We start from the raw sequence: 16,320 nt of genomic DNA, 5'->3' as shown, positions 1-16,320 counted from the left end.
GCGGGCTGGCCTGTGCAAGGCCCGAAGTCCATGCTCTGACATCATTCACCCCATGGTAACTGTCTTTCCTATCGTTTCTCCTGGGCATCTCACCCAAATCATGGCTGAATTTTATTAAAACAAAACAAAAAAACCCACACAGATTAGAAGTTAAAAGACATAGGTTCTAGACCTACTTCTGCAGTTTTTTACTTACCACATGACCCTGGGCAAACTCCCTAGCCTCTCTGAGACTCGATGTCCTGAAATATAAAATGGAAATAATGATACTGCTCCTGCCTGCCTCCCAGGGTTGTTGGGAGCACAAAGTGAGCGTAATGGAAACATCACTGTGTAGTTAGAAGGTGGTAAGATAATATGGTTATGATATTATCAAAGTCATATTAAACTATATTTGAGTAAGGAAAGTAGCCTCCATCTGTGCTGCATCTTCAACGCTAATATGAACAGTTTCAGTTCTCGAACTTTCGGGTGGGATCAAGAAGAAATTTCTCTCCCTAGGACTGTGGGTAGCCTGATTTTCTATGCCCACTGATAAGCTTTATGCTCAACCCTACAGACCCCTGAGTGACCTTGGCGGTCTACCTGGCCTCTCTGGGTTTCAGCTTTCCTTAGCTATAAAGTAGTAGGACCCCCGCCACCCCCCCACCCCTCTCCAGAGCCCCTTGTTTTCGTTTCTAATAGTCTCTGCTCTGAAGAGCTTTCTGTGAGGCATGGGGGCACTGCTTTCTCAGGGGGAGGCCTACATTAAGTCAGCAATTGTTCCTAAAGTTGGAATGACCTTTTAAGGAACCAAACTGGTTCATCAGTAAGCAGCCATGAATAATATTGTTGTAATTCTTAGCAACTAGGTCCAGATAAAATTACATTCCTGTGGGTGACTCTTTTCCTGATGGGCTGACCTGATGTGCCGGAGACGCTTAGTGGATTGCTAGCCCCCTAACCATTGGAGAATTTCCCTGGCACCCAATACAGAGCTGCTGAAAAGCAATTTCACTACTGGTGACGAGCCCAGAGTCTCATTGAGGTGAGATTCCTAAGTTTTTATCCTCAGATGGGCTTAGAAGGGCAGGAGCAGCCCGGTGGGAACTTGGTGAGCTCTTCCGGTTGGGGAGACCACCCTGCAGCGTGTTCGAGTCGAGCCTCCGGGTCAGGGAGAGTGGAATTTGGTTCCAGGTTCTGCCACTTACCGGCTATCTGACTTTGAATTAATATTTAACTCTCCACGATGCCTTTCCGCATGTCTAGAATGGGGACGATAATTGTACCTTCCTTGTGGGGTCATGGAGTCTTCCAGGTGGGAGGTCAGGGGTGAGTGGGAAAGGCCATGATGAGTGCTCGGGAAGCATTCGGTGTCGTTACTATTATTTCTCAGTCAGGGTACTTGGGCGCCCCTCATGGTGCCACTTTTTTTTTTTTTTAAGATTTTATTTATTTAAGAGGGAGGGAGGGAGAGAGAGAGAGAGAGCACAAGCAGGGGGAGTGGCAGAGGGAGAGGGAGAAGCAGGCTCCCCGCTGAGCAGGGAGCCCAACACGGACCCGATCCCAGGACCCCAGGATCCTGACCTGAGCCGAAGGCAGACGCTTCACGGACGGAGCTCCCCGGGCGCCCGCACGGCGCCCTCCTGACTCGTTTGCTGTAGCAGATTGCGGACAGTTGGCTACGTGTGTGTCTTTTTGACTGTCAGGAGTCAGTGTTACCGTGTGGGTTGTCACTTGGGGCAAAGGCTGGTGGTTTGGGGAGCTCATCAGTGAGAGAGAGAGATCGGTCAGATGACTAGGGCTAGTGCCGAAAGCATCCAGGGAGCATCTCGGATGTTGGGAATTCCTTGCTTTTCCTTTGGGCTTGCAGCTTGTGAGTTGGGCTCCCAGTGATGTTCAGATATTAAGTGAAATAGAGGAAAATGAGCCCCTTTTCGGTGTACAGTTCTGTGAATTTTGACAGAAGCACTCAGTTGTGTAACCACCACTATCTATATTCAAGACCCAGGACATTTTACCACCCCCAAACATTTCCTCCTCTCCCCCCGGCTTCTGGCGACGATGGCCCACTCTGTCTCCATCACTTCATCTAGGTTCTGAAAAGCCCCCTTGCCGGAAGTCTTGACATTTGCTAGGAAGCGCTCATTGTCACATCCGGTGTTAGCAAGTGGTCGTCATCTCCTGCGGGACTCCGGCTCCGGTCGCTGAGCCTCGGTCTGCCCCCTGGTCGGTTTGTTCAGCAGATCTTCCATGGAGCTGCTCGCGGGCGTAGGCCATGAGCCTGTGCTGGGACTTGGTACAGAAAGTTCTAATCCCGGTTCTCAAATCTCTCAGGAGCTGCAACTTGGTGGGGAGATGACGCACCCAAAGAAAAAGTTAAAGGGAGATACATAGACTTAACTTGCGGTATGAGGCAGAAGGTCAGGCAGTGTGACAAGGTTGTGCCATGTTGCTGTTAGGGCCGAGCAGTGGGGACAGTGAGGGAGAGGCGCTCTGGAAGGAGAGGTCCGTCTGTTGTGAGGTGGTCAGGAGAAGGCTCCAGAAAGACAGAGGCATTCAGAATACTGCCTGTTGCTCCCCCTCCCCTTCCAACCCGTGTGTTACTGCCTCAGTGAAGCCTTTGAGTACTCAGACTGGAGAAAAATAATCCGCTTTCTCAACTCTTTTCATGTGGCCTCTCCCCGGCCCCCTTCCCTTCTTTTTCTCTTCACAACTGTCCTGAACTTAACCTCTAGAGCGTTCTGTGCTGGCCCGGAGCCCTACCAGAGTTCTCACAAACCAGGCCCTTGACTGGATTGATCGTGCTCTGCCCGTCCTCCTGCTTGACAACAATGTCTCCCACAAGTAGGTGCTCGGTCAATCTTGCATGAGCTGAATGAATGACTGAGCTGGGCGTTGTGGGGAAGAGCAGCGAGGGCGAGAATTGCTGGTCAGAGCAAGGGGCTCTGTTAGGGTAGGAAGACATTGGAGCTGCAGCCGTTGTGTAGACCCCCAGCTCGCTTGCTATCTACTCGAAACGACAGGGCAAAAGAGAATTGAATTTTGGAGTATTGGAAGTTAGAGCGGCTTGGATTTAAATCGAATTTATAGAAGAGCTTTATAGCCTTCGTGGGTAGGGTATCTCTTGTAGCCAGCCCCTCCTCAGACACACGTATGCGCCCACACGCACGCGCCCCATTTGGTTTCTGTCCGCCAGCTGCTCAGGACTTGGGAAATCTTGTGTTCCTGCCATTTTATCTTCCGTGGGAGAAAAGGCAGAAGAGGCTTGAGAGAGGTCAGTGTCGGCGCTGTCTGTGTCTGGTGAACTGCATAATTGATGCCCTTCGTGCTCAAGTAGGGTAGTCCAAAGGATAAAATAAGACTTCGGGAGTCGGCCTGCCATATATAGCCTGCCTTCCTTCTTTAATTTTATCCCGTCCAGGAGAACCTAAACAACATTCCATTTCCCTTCCTCTCTGAATGCTGCGGCCTTGTGGAGGGTTATCACATCCCACATCTCCTTCCCCCAGCCTCTCGGTGCCTTCCCTCTCTTCATTCCAGAACTCGAGAATTCTCACTCCCCTCTCGAGCCTTCTCTGAATAGAATCAGGTCATGTTCTCTCTACCTCGTGCTAGTCATTTCACTTCTGTCCAAAAAGCAATTAAAACAGGAACTCATTTTTAAACAAAAATACTGGAGCAATTAAAATACCGAGCAGTTAAGACCAGAGCTTGTCCGTGGTGGCAAAGTTCTCGAGAAGATCGGGACGTGGTGGCCTTTTTGTGCCTAACCCGATGGTCGAGAAACCATGAGGGACAGAGAGCCCTGCCCATAACCCGAACTGTGTGACTTTGGGGAAGTTAATCTCCTTCTCTGTGCCTGAGCTTCTTAATGGATAAAAGGATTAGGACGGCTTGCCTGTCGTTCTCGCAGGGGAAATGTTAAAATAACTTACACAGGCGTGAGTAAAACGTCGATTATGATGCAAAGTATTTTGAGACCCTTGGGAAAACATTGTTATTCCTTTGTTGTTTCCATTTGTTTGTTGGTACCCGTTTTCAGGGATATTTCATTCAGTCAGCTGCCAACAGAAGTACAAGGTCCGTTCTGTTTAAAAGCAGGGGGAGGGCGTTAGGGGCTTTCAGATTAAAACCACACTGAGACACCACTCGAGGTAGCACAGTAGCGACGACACCAAGGGCTGGTGAGCATGCGCGTGAACTAGGTCATCCATATGTCGCTGGCAACGGGAAACAGGATAGCCACGCCAAGCAGTAGCTGGCAATTTCCAGTAAAATGGAACATGAACTTACCATGATCCAGCAGTTGCACTCTTGGGCGTTTATCCCGGAGAAATGGGAACTTGCATTTCTACAAAGCCTGTACACGAATGCCCGTGGCAGCCTGGTTTGTAATTGCCCGAGAGCGGAGACAACCCGGAAGGCCTTCCGTGGGCGAACCGGTAAACAGACGGCGGTGCCGCCGCACCGGGAGCATTACTCAGCAGTGGACAGGAGCCGGCTGTTGACAGCACGACACCGCCGCGTGCGTGACTCTCCAGGGAGTTATGCTGCGTGAGAAGAGCTCCTCCCACAAGGTTACTGTGCGAGCTCATTTTTGAAACATCTTTGAAAGGACAAAAATCATGGAACTGGGGACAGATGAGTGGATGTCAGGGGTTAGAGACGGTGGGGAGGGGAGGCTGACGGGAGGCGGGTAGAGGAGATGCTTGTGTTGATGGCCCTGGTTTGTATTTTGACCATGCTGCCGGACACATGAAATGACATGTGTGAGAAAATTGCATGAAACTAATTGCACGCACACACACACACACCCGCAGAGCAGTACGAGTGAGACTGCGGACATCTGAACAAGATGTGTAGAATGTTATTGGTATCAGTGTCCCGATACAGTGCTAGAGTTTTCCAAGATGTCTCCATTGAAGGAAACTGGATAAAGGACACCCAGGATCTGTCTCTGTTATTTCTTGCAACTGTATGTGCTATCTACTACAACGAACTCCAACTAAAATGTCTAACTCGAGGCAGGATTCAGAACCAAGGTGGTGGGGATTCATCTTATCCGTGTCCTGGGGAGCTGGTGGGCTCATCTGTGTGAGGCTTGGGGAAGCGTTCTGTCCCGTTGTTCTGATACTTCCTCCCTTGGTCACATTGCCTGGAGGGTAGGAAAGGGCTGGGAGCATGAACAGAGCCCCCACGCTGGAAAGGATACAGTGGAGTGGCTTTTGGTGGTCCTTTCTCCTTAGTAAGATTTGATTATGTCTCCCTGGACCCAGGACCTGGAAAACAGCACAGCAGTCTTCCTTTGGAGCAAGAGCAGGAGACAGAAATGGGTCAAGTTTCAAAGCACTGTCTTTCTGGCCCTGGGGATATGGCTCTGGATATGGCCTCTGGTCCTGCAGGCTTGGCTATGACTGGGTTGAGTTTGGGACATTGCCACATGGAAGCACCGCTGGCCAGCCTGCTAGAAATAGCCCCGGGGAACCAGGTTCCTGGCAAATGTCTCCTGCTTCTCTGGAGACATTAACCCAGAGCTAAGGCCGTTCTTCGGTTTCACGGCCGATGACATGTGGTGACTGAGGATCTGATTCGGCTCTTTTGGGAAAGGTGGTCTTTCTTGAGAGTGCATGCTAGAACGCTGAGTCGGGCCTTGGTGCTTGACTGCTGTCTTTTCTTTGAAGTTGTAGGACAGTCACATCTGGACAGCAACATCGAGGATCAAGAGATTGTCACGAACCCTCCGGACATCTGCCAGGTTGTAGAGGTGACCACCGAGAGTGACGAACAGCCGGTCAGCATGAGTGAGCTCTACCCTCTGCAGATTTCCCCCGTGTCTTCCTATGCAGGTAAGAGGGTAGGAGGGAGCCTTTGGAGCTGAGCAAGGATTGGGGAGGAAGGGGTAGCCCCTCAGTGTGGGGCCACCCGCTTGACTGCACAGCCAAGAACCTCTCCTCTGTCCTGGGGATTATTCTTGCTTTATTTTCCCCACGAACATCTTCTTGGGTACTTGTGTTCTCAGAAGACATGGCCACAGCATTTCTTGACTTGATCACCCATAATGTTTTCGTGCATGACTAACAATATTTCTTTGGAGAACTAGTTCATTGAAGTCTGTTTTATTTGCATAAATTATCGGAAATCCAGAAGGGTGTTTTCAATGGAATCTGAGTTTAACCAAGCTGGAGAGAACCTTGAAGACCATTCCTTCCAGCTTCTTCAGATTTTTTGGAAGTGAAGGCCCATATTCTGGGTCACATGGCCAGTGAGCATTTGGGTCAGGACTTGAACTCAACCTTTAGACCTGGAGCCTCATTCCATCCCGCCATGTTTACTTGTTTCCACTTATTTTGCCTTTCTCTTTCAATTCAGTGCAGCTTCGAATCAGGCCAGGTGCCTGAGCCCAGATCTGATTCCCCAGGGAACAACCATAGAACGACCCAGGAATTGACCCAGACAGTCCTAGGATTAGAACCAGAGTCAGGTGGTGCTTCCATCTTTACAGAACAAAGTGGTGGCTTCTTTGTCTGCCACCATTACATCATCTTACGCTGTCCGATGAGCTCCGTTTAATTTTCCAGGAGTCGACTATAATTAGAAATATAAATTCTGAGTCAATGTTATTGCTTACAAACATTAAAAATAGAAAGCAGAGGCCCTCTCCTGAGGAACCACAGTCAGCTCTAATACGCGTTCAGGAATCTTCCCAGTGAGCTCTATGTGCGTCCAGGCAGTGTCCTCCAGCTAGGGCGCCGCCCCGTCCCTGGCACACAGTATTAGAATTAGGTTGATTTAAATGACAGGTTCTTGGTGAATTATCAGCCACTCACCTAACCTTCTATTTTCTGAGCACGAACTTTCTATATTTTTAGCTTATTTTTTAAAATTGCGGTTAAGTGGACATAGCCCAGAATTTGCCATTTTTGCTATTTTTAAGCACACATTTTGTGGCAGTGAGCGCATTTGCATTGTTGTGCAATCATCACCACCATCCAGCTCTCTAACTTTCTCATCTTGCAAAACTAAAACTCTGTCCCCATGAAACACTCAGCCCCCCTCCCCCTCCCCGCAGCCCCTGGCAACCGCCCCGCTCTACTTTCTGCCTCCGTGAATTTGGCTACTCTCGGTAACTCACGGGAGTGGAATCATACCGTGCTTGTCCTTTTGTGATGGGCTGATTTCATCCAAGGTCCTCAAGATCCTGACTCCCTTCTATGCCAGGAGCATCGAAGGCACGTGAGAGCAAGCCTTGGCTACAAGAAGCTTATAATCTGTCAAAGAGGATAAGCTGGTCATGGGTTGTTTCGTCCTCCCCTACCTGGGCGAGATCCTTGGTGGTCTTTGCCAGGCCCCAGTGATAATAACTACTATCTGCTGCGTGGTTACGGTGCCCTGGGAACTGTGCTCCAGGCTTGGAGGCAGCCGACTTGCTTCATCATCAGGAGAATAACTCGGTCAGCCTGGGGATCATCGTTATTCCCTCTCTAAAAATTAGGACCCTAAGGCCAGTGTGGGTAAGGCGCTGTGTCTGGGGAAGAACGGTGGCACCACCCACATGTGGCTCAGCCCTCCCCCGGAACGCTGCCCTAGACCTTGCCCGGGCTCTGTGGTGCAGAACGCATCCGCCCCGCTGATCTCCAGGGCCCTCCGAAGGAGGCAGAGTGGCGGCGTGTTTATGCCTTCGCTTTACAGTTGAGATAACACCGGGCTACTTGGCTTATGTTTACACAGCCACGGCTGAAAATGCGTGACTTTCCCCTACGTCGTGCTGCTGCGGGCGTTCTGCCCCGGACAGCTTTGGTCATTGTTTTAAGGGTTGGAGCTTCAGAACAGACTTTTCTGTTTATCTGTTGAAGACTTCCTGAAGCCTTCTCGAGGCTTCTGCAAAGACGGCGTCTTGCTGTTTTGCCCTGGGTGGCATTTTGCCTCAGCAGCAGAATCCCAAGGACAGCTGATACTGTGCAGAGAGAGATGAAAATTTCAGTACCCTTTTCAGGACATTTGCATAGATTTGAAAAGAAGGATCGCAGTGCCAGGCTGGCAGGGAGCGGGAGTTTTGTTGGAGGCTGGCTCTTCAGTCTGGCCTTTGGTTCTCTCCCTTGTTTTCATTGTCTGAATTCTCCAGAACCTTCTGGAATGAGGCTCATTGGTTGGAGCCAAGATGTTTCATCACTGCTGCTTTTCCAGAGCTTACAGACCCGAAATTGACCTGCGAGGGACTGTGGTTGAGGTCTTTTGGTCAAGGAACTTCATAGCGTTCTGCTAGGAAAGGCAGCTCTTGGGTCGTCTTTCACCCTTCTTACTTGATGTTCCCCGATAGGATAGGCTGCTTGTCTGTTTTTTTGTGATAAGTTTCCTTGTTTTGGACTGAAATTCAACTGAATTTCAACTTCCTCTCACCATTTCATTCACTTGCTTAGGAAACTGGTATTTGGAGGCTGTTGTTTGTGATTTTTTTTTTACCCTTACCGATCATTGAAATACAATCCAGTAGTGTTCCAAAACCACAGTCCGTTTTGCAAGTCCGTCTTCTCTATGGTCTACGTTTTGTGGTGAGCAAGAAAAGAGGAGGTTTCTTTGAGTGGATGTACTTGCATGGGATGTTCTAAGACAATATAAATTTCTCGTTGGATTCTTACAACTTTCATCCTGCAGAGAGATATCCCAGAGCCCAACCGTAGGAGACTCCGGAGGACAGTCTTTTTCTATTTAAAGGTCTAAATATGGTGGCCTCTTGCCTGATGTATGTATGGCATCAGGATTTTACTAGGTTATTGATGGTTTAGTAAAAAAAAGCCATGGTAGTATTTTGTGGAAGGCTGGACGAGAGGATGGAGAAGAGAGCGTAACAGAAAAGATTAATAGGTCATAACCGAGAAAATGGAGATTGCCTACTGACCAGCAACTGGCTGTAGCGACTTTGGGTCCTCATGGAAACCATCGCAGCCTTGCATTTTGTTGGGTGGACAAAGGTAAAAGTGCTTTGAAACCAAGAAGACTCTGATTTGAACCTTCTGATTGAGCTTTCTGGTGAGTTGAGGAAAGGATCGAGGGAAGGAAATCCTTGTCAATCTTATTACTAAAACTTGTTGAACAAGAACCTTCCAGAATATGTAGTAGGGTGTCCGAATGCAAAAAAGGCTTTGACATGAAACCTCCTGTCTCCCTCCCCGGAATGTTCCCGAGGTGATTTGACAATAAAACCTGGTCTGAAGTGGCGTGTGAAGCTGAGACTAGTGTCCCCCTAGAACCACAGGTCGGGAAGAAGAATCTCTGAGACCCGCCTGTCCCAGGGTTGATCCCCGTCCCTCCCAGCAGTCACCTGCAGGGAGACTGGGACCACAGTGTTGAAAGGAGCGACTCGTGGACCTGTTACTGCTCTGCAGATACTTTCCGCTTAGTCACGCCCCGCTAGTGAGGCAGCTCCCGTTTTTTTTTATTCCATTGTATTCACCACCAATAAAAAGACAAATCTAAAGTCTTCAAAAGGGACAGTGAAATAACAGGGCAGACGCATGCTCAGCGGTGGTATTGATCTGGACGCAGCAGCTGCAGGGAACTCATTTGTGACATAAGAAGGGATCTTGAGAATGGCAACAGTGAAGGAAAACCAAGGAAACGGAGGAAGATGGGCCTGTGTGCACCCAACAAAGCCGTGAGCCGGTGATGTCAGGGCAGCTGTGAGAGCCACGCTTATTCCGGAGAGAAGGGTCTCGGGTCCTCAGGCTGGAGCTGAGATGGCTCAGTGCTCCTGGGTGAAAGGCACTCAGGGCCATTCTTTTAAACAGCGAAAACTAGCAATCTCAGCTTGCTAATATGGAGAGCCTTTAGCCTGCCTTCAGAAGCAGGTGATCTTAATGTGGAAGCCAGGCTCTCGGCGCACGTTTGCGTCAGCTGGAAATGTCAGTTCAGAACATATACGTCTTTTCTTGTCTCAGACTGGTTCCCTGCAGTTTTGAAAACTGGGTCCTTAAGGGCAGTGAGCCTTCCGATCTTGTTCATGGTCTCTGCGAGGTCTTAGCAAGGAGTCTGCCCAGGAGCTGCCTGCCACCCCCTCCCATAGCTGGGGCTGGGGCAGAAGGAATCCCAGAACCTTGGTGTTAACTGCTCATTTCCGTGGATTTCCAGCCCCCCCCCCCCACCCCACATGTCTGTTGGCGTCTGTTTGTTTCTATTTGAAGGCGAAAAGGAACAGAAGATGATGGTGTTTACGGAAGGTAGTTAGGAGCAAGGAGGGTCTAGACATGTGTGAAAGGAAGAGGAACCCTGGCTTTAGAGCACAGAGAGAGCTAAACATAAAAATGGAAAGGGGATCTTGACATTTCAGCCGGAGCGGCAGGAGGGGGTGCGGGCAGCGCGGCTGCTCTGTGTCCAGCACCCAGAGCCCCGGAGTCAGACGGGCAGTTTTGTTTTCTCTCCTCTGCGCTGACTCAGGCCACAACTTTGGCAGGTTTCTCAACATCTCTGTTCCTCATTTTGCTTGGGAGTGGCCATATGGATTCCTGCCTCCTTGGGATACTGAGCCAGCACGGGGGCTATGTGAGCAGGGTTTTTACCTTGTTTGTGTGCGGAAGCATTGCTTGTGGCTGCTGTCGCCCGTCGGCCTTGAGAGCTAGGGTCACCGTCCGCCGAGGCGAGGCCTGCTCGGGGGCCACTGTTGCTCCCAGCTGGGGATGCTTTGGGGAAGTCTGCTCAGTCTGAGGAGAGGAGAGGCCAGGCCCGAGCTCTGGGTGCTCCCGGTCGGCCCTCGGGAATCACTCATGCCCTGGGGGGAACGTCACTGGAGAAAGGCTCCAGGGCAGGCCCAGGGTGGTCAGCATTCTCCGTTGTGTGTTGAAGGGATGAACTGTGGCTCAGTTTATCCATTTGTTAGCCTGTTAAGTCATAAGAGATCCTGCTCTGGGGCTAGGGCTCCGAATGGGCGAAAGGGCTCGGTCTGGGCTGGAGGCATCCGGTCCCAGCTGTACCACCAGCCAGATGTGAGCCTGGAGGTCAGCCGATCTGTAGGTTTGGGACAGAAGAGGTAGAAGGTGCTAGAACACCTGAGCTCTTCTGCATGAAGCGGGGCGATAGGAGCTGCTTCCCACCGAGGATCTCTGCGGGGACTAAACAAGGCCTCTATAAACGCTCGCTGTGATGCTCTCTCTAGGCCTCGTGTAGAGAAATGGCCCAGACTTAGGGATCTCTAGGGCTCAGTGTATTTCTCTACCCTCTGTGCTTTCATTTCTCAATGCTGTAAACACTGAGGAGCTGCACACCATCCATTTTTTATTTTAAAAAATTAAAAACATTTTACTTAAAAAAATAAAAATTTTAACTTAAAAGATTATTATTTTTTTATTTTTTTAAAAATCTGGTATTATATGCACAGGTGCTGTGTGATCGCTAGCTATCGACTTAGACTCTGTCAGTGTAGCCTGTTGTGCAAATCCAGTGTTGAGCAAGGCCCATGAGCTCAGGACAGAGGCGTGCTGTCATTTGAGTGTACGCTGTGGGCCAGGCCCTGTGCTGGGCTTTTTCCCACACATCCTCTCACTGATTCACCACTTAATCCTCTTTGGGAGGTGTTAATGCTCCCATCGTACAGATGAGGAAGCTACCCTTCGCGAAGTTAGGGACCTGCTCCGTGTCTCGCAGCTGGGAGACGGAATCAGGATGGTAAGCGAATTAGTTACCTGTTGCTGCGTTACAACATAACCACAGGCTCAGTGGCTTAAGACGACACACATGTATTATCCCACCCCAGATTCTGGGGGTCAGGAGTGCAGGCACGGCTTAGCTGGGCTCCCTGCTCAGCATATTGCCTGCACAGACCTGTGGTCAAGGTATGGTCCGAGGCTGCTGACTCGTCTGAGGGCGGAATGGCGGGGAGGAGGTCTACTTCTAAGCTCACGTGATTTGGGGTGGAATGGAGTTCTCTGTGGGGTGTCAGACTGAGAACCTCAGTTTCTTGCTGGCTCTTGGCTGGAAGCAGCTCTTAGTTTTTTTGTCATGCAAACCCAACATGGCTCCTTGTTTCCTCAAAGCCAACAAGGGAGAAAGTCTCTTCACAAGACAGGATTCAGTCTTACTTAACGTAGTCACATATATCCCATCGCTCACTCTGTTCTGTTGCTTCAAACCAAGTCACAGGTGCCACCTACGTTCTGGAGGAGGGCATCCCAACATGCAAGTAAACACCAGGAGATGAGGATCCTGGGAGCCACCCTAGAATCTCTCCACCACCGTAACCCTGGTGGAGAATGCAATTTTATAAACCCAAGCTCTGAGTATGAAAGGGATATGAGGGAAAGGAGGGATCCGAGTAAGTGGGGGTGACCCAGCAAGACTCTGAATTGGGATTGAAATGAACTAACCCACAGGGATTGGAAGAAAGCATGAGTGGGGTGTGTGGATAGAGCAGCCCTGAGGAAAGGGGGTGACGTGGATGCAAGAGAGAGCAGAGGTCCTGGGGAGCAGAGAGCAGATTGGCACCGTGGGGGCCAGCACCCCAATCCTGGGAAGTAGCGGCCGGGAGAAATCATAGCCCGGCCCTTGGAGAGGGAGCTTCCTCCGACTCTAAAACCTTTCTCGGACGAAGGGCCAAAATCAGGGAAAGAAAATCTGCTCTAGCGTCTCCCAAGTGCAGATGTTCACTGAGCCTCACAAAGAGGGTGAAGGTCATGAGTTCGCTGACCCATTTCTCTTTTGAAAACAAGAAGTGCTGATGTATTTTTTAAACACTGCCTGAGCCTCACCACAGTCTGAGCGGCAGGAATGATGGCCCTGTGTTTTTCTCTCTGTGAACAGAAAGCGAAACTACCGATAGTGTGCCCAGTGATGAAGAGAGCGTTGAGGTAAGCATGGCGGCCGCCACTCGGCTCCACCAGACGCGGTGGGAAAGCCTCCCCACCAGCACCTCGGGGGCCCTGCGGCTAGTTACGTTTCTCTACGTCTGATCACGAGTTCTACTGGAGGAGTCTGTGCATGCCGTAAAATAGACATAACATGAACTTTTACCGTCCTTTTGCATTTTGAATGATACATTTAAGCTTTGGGAGCTGAACGGGAGGAAAGAGAGTAAAGTGTTCCTACTAGAAAAAGAGGCTATGATGGCAGGAAATGGAGACTGAAGTGGAGGCCGGGAATCGTTGCTATTGTCACCACTATACACATCCCAATTCACCAGCAGAAACGGAAGGGCCAGGTGGCCAAAAGCAGTGACCGGAAGTCACCGTCAGAAAGTGCTAAGCAAAAGAATCTCCGTGTTTACCCAGAGTCCCCTCCCTCTGTGGTCCATGCCCAGAGGTTAGGTGTGTGTTCAGTCTGGATTTGGAGTCGCCTGCTTCCCATTCCCCTGCTCCAGGCTGGGCTCACACAATGGCAGGAAATGGCTGTAACCGCCTGCTTTGTGTCTGTGTTTGAGAGAGAGAGAGAGAGAGAGACTGACTGACTAATGGTTGTTTCAATTCGTGATTTCCCAGTGTACTAAATTCTTCAAGTGGAGTCCAGGAACTCTGAAAAGACAGGAAGTGTAGATGCTCACAGACAGTCCAACCCTGTTTCGTCAAGGTCAGAAATTCCAGCTCCTTCTTTGAGTGAAGCCACCCCCGAGACCCCGTTTGCTTGGCACGCTGGAGCCCTAAGCCGTACCCACTTAAAAGCAGTGGAAAGGCATTCACCCTCTGGGTTCCTCACTTCCCTTTCTCTTAAAGCACATATTTGACTCAAAAGACTGGATTGGGCCATGAGTGAGGAAGCAAGACTCTATGACAAACCAGCCGTGATGACCTAAAACCTACTTCATGATCAGGCTGGGGGGCTGGGGGAGAGGGGAACCAGAAACCAAGTTGCTATCTTGTTTTCCTGCCTTCATAGAACACTTTGGGCCATTTTTCTGGGAGGTAGCAAATGGGAATTGATAAAAAGGGAAGAGAAACCGTTGCTTGGGATGTGAACAGCTGGGTGTGGATCTCAGTTGAGGGATGTCGAGTCGCTAAGCTTCTGTTCATTCCACGCCTCTTAAGAAACTCAGTTAACACACCAACATGTGGGAACAGGGGTGCATTTTTTTTTTAAGCCATTCGATAGACGGCAAAGAAAAAAAGTACATATCTTGATTCTTTTCTTTGAAAGGGACGACCACACTGGCGGAAGAGGAGCATCGAAGGCAAACAGTACCTCAGCAACATGGGGACGCGAAGCACCTACCTGCTGCCCAGCATGGCGACCTTCGTTACTTCCAACAAACCTGACCTCCAGGTCACCATCAAAGAGGAGAGCTGTCCGGTGCCTTTCAACAGCTCGTGGCCCACTTTACCAGACCTCCCCCTCCCTCCCTCCGTGACCCCAGCGCCCAGCAGCAGTCGGCCGGACCGGGAGACTCGGGCCAGCGTCATCAAGAAGACGTCAGACATCACCCAGGCCCGCGTCAAGAGCTGTTAAGCCTTTGACTTCCCCCGGTGGTTGTTGGGATTTCTTGGCTTTGTTTTCTTGTTTGTTTGTATTTTATTTTTCTCTCTGATACCTACTTTAGACAAATCTAAGGGAAAAAGCCTTGATAATAGAACATTGATTGCTGTGTCCAACTCCGTACTGGCGCTTCTTTTTAACTCAGGACTCCAGCCCCTTGGTAGACGCGTATCTCTAGAGCCTGCTGGATCTCCCAGGGCTGCTCCCTCAAGTTCAAGGACGTCATAGGACCAACACTCACACGGGCAGCGAGGTGCTGCATTGCCTGCGGTCAAGGCCAGCATGGTGGAGTGGATGCCTCAGAACGGATGAGAAAATGTGAACTAGCTGGAATTTTTTATTCTTGTGAATATGTACATAGGGCAGTACTAGCGACGTTGCAGTCTGCTTCTGCACCTTATCTTAAAGCACTTACAGATAGACCTTCTCCTTGTGATCTTGCTCTATTTCTCAGCACATTCAGCGCCCCCAGCCCCCTTTGCGGTCCTTTGTCCCGCTTCCTGGCCCATCCCCTCCAGTTCCTTTCCTCCTTTTCCTCCCCGCAAAGGCTGTATTCCACACCCCTGAGGAGGAGAAGAAGAAAATGAGCTTCTCCACAGATGTCCCATTTTTAAGACTGCTTAAAAAAAAAAAAAGAAAAGAAAAAGAAAATCTAATCTGCTGTGCTTGAATGCCACGCGGTACAAAGGAAAACTATCATGGAGATATTATGCAAATTCCAAGATTTGAAGACAAAAATATTCTAATTCTAACCAGAGCAAGCTTTTTTATTTTTTATACAGGGGAATATTTTATTCAAGGTAAAATTCTAAAGAAAATATAATTGTTTTTTATCTTTTCTACAGCAAATTTATAATTTTAAGATTCCTTTTCTTGTTTATCAGCAATTGTTATTACATCCTTGTGGCACATTTTTTTTTAATTTTGTAAAGGTGAAAAAGCTTTTATGAGCTCATGTAGCAATCAAATTATCCTGTGGATTGATAATAAATGAATATGATATATAGTTAAATTTTTAATGGGCATCATGCCTGACTTTGTCTGTGTCTACTTGAGAGTACCACCGTGGGACAGGGCTGGCAAAGTGTCATTGCTTCTTGGGGATCAGAACTTTCTCCCATTTCAACCACAAGGAACCCTGAAGGGTTCGCACCATGAAGATCGAATGGCCGCCTCTTTCGAGTACTCACCCCGAGCCAGGCGCTCGGCTGCATGTTTAAATGAACTACCTTCACTCGTCAAGGTTATGTCCCTGATAGGGACTTAGCTCCATTTCACATGGAAGAAATGGAGGCTTCAAATGAAAATGCCTTTACTCCAGGTCACGTGAGTAGTAAGAGTCAAGGGCATGAGTTAAAGCCACGTCTGGTGTGACTGCGGAGAGAGTCCAAAGCCACCCCACTATCTCCTTCTCTACTGTGGGCACATTCCACCCACCTCTGTGCTTTTCCTGTTCTCGTCCGTAGGCTTATACGTATGACTAAAATTTTGTATTTATGTCACATACCAGGCCCATGGGCAAAACATTTTCAGTAATAGGAAATACATGTTGGGTTCCTGGTCTACCTCAGTCTTCTTTCCAGGACCGGGGGCCTTAGAGAAGCCGTCTTCAGTACTTAGGGCATGTCTTTTTGCATGACAGAACTCCAGACTCCCTCCCCCATTTGTCATTTCAAGGTGTGTCCCTGACCTTGGGAAAGCCCCTGCACTAACCTCTCATGCATCCATGATGTCTATAAAATCAGAAAACTAAGACCTACGTGCCTGTCTACTACCTCTGGGCGTTGTTGGAGGAGATTGCTAAGTTAATATTTGAAAAGTTTCCTTCAATGAAAGGACAGAGAGCTATTTTTATGCTTTTCTCCATGTGTGGCTACAGACATAATTAGT

The 16,320-nt window shown here is 49.3% G+C and overlaps 1 protein-coding gene across 4 annotated transcripts in view; it reads left to right on the top strand.

The window, feature by feature from the left end:
• The window catches only part of IRF2 (interferon regulatory factor 2), an 80,131-nt gene extending 64,682 nt beyond the window's left edge, over positions 1–15,449 (top strand). For 3 of the 4 annotated variants that reach the window (XM_008710493.2, XM_008710494.2, XM_040643378.1), the window contains exons 7-9: positions 5,664–5,828; positions 12,769–12,815; positions 14,095–15,449. In XM_008710493.2, the coding sequence (XP_008708715.1) occupies positions 5,664–5,828; positions 12,769–12,815; positions 14,095–14,403 (521 nt within the window). In that variant the 3' untranslated portion in view covers positions 14,404–15,449. The remainder of the gene's footprint in view (positions 1–5,663; positions 5,829–12,768; positions 12,816–14,094) is intronic. The other variant, XM_008710492.2, reaches the window with a different exon arrangement.
• The last annotated feature ends 871 nt before the right edge of the window (positions 15,450–16,320 follow it).

Source organism: Ursus maritimus, unplaced genomic scaffold (assembly GCF_017311325.1).
Source record: "Ursus maritimus isolate PB19 unplaced genomic scaffold, ASM1731132v1 scaffold_28, whole genome shotgun sequence".
NCBI classification, from domain to species: domain Eukaryota; kingdom Metazoa; phylum Chordata; class Mammalia; order Carnivora; family Ursidae; genus Ursus; species Ursus maritimus.
This window is presented reverse-complemented; position numbering and strand designations above follow the sequence as displayed.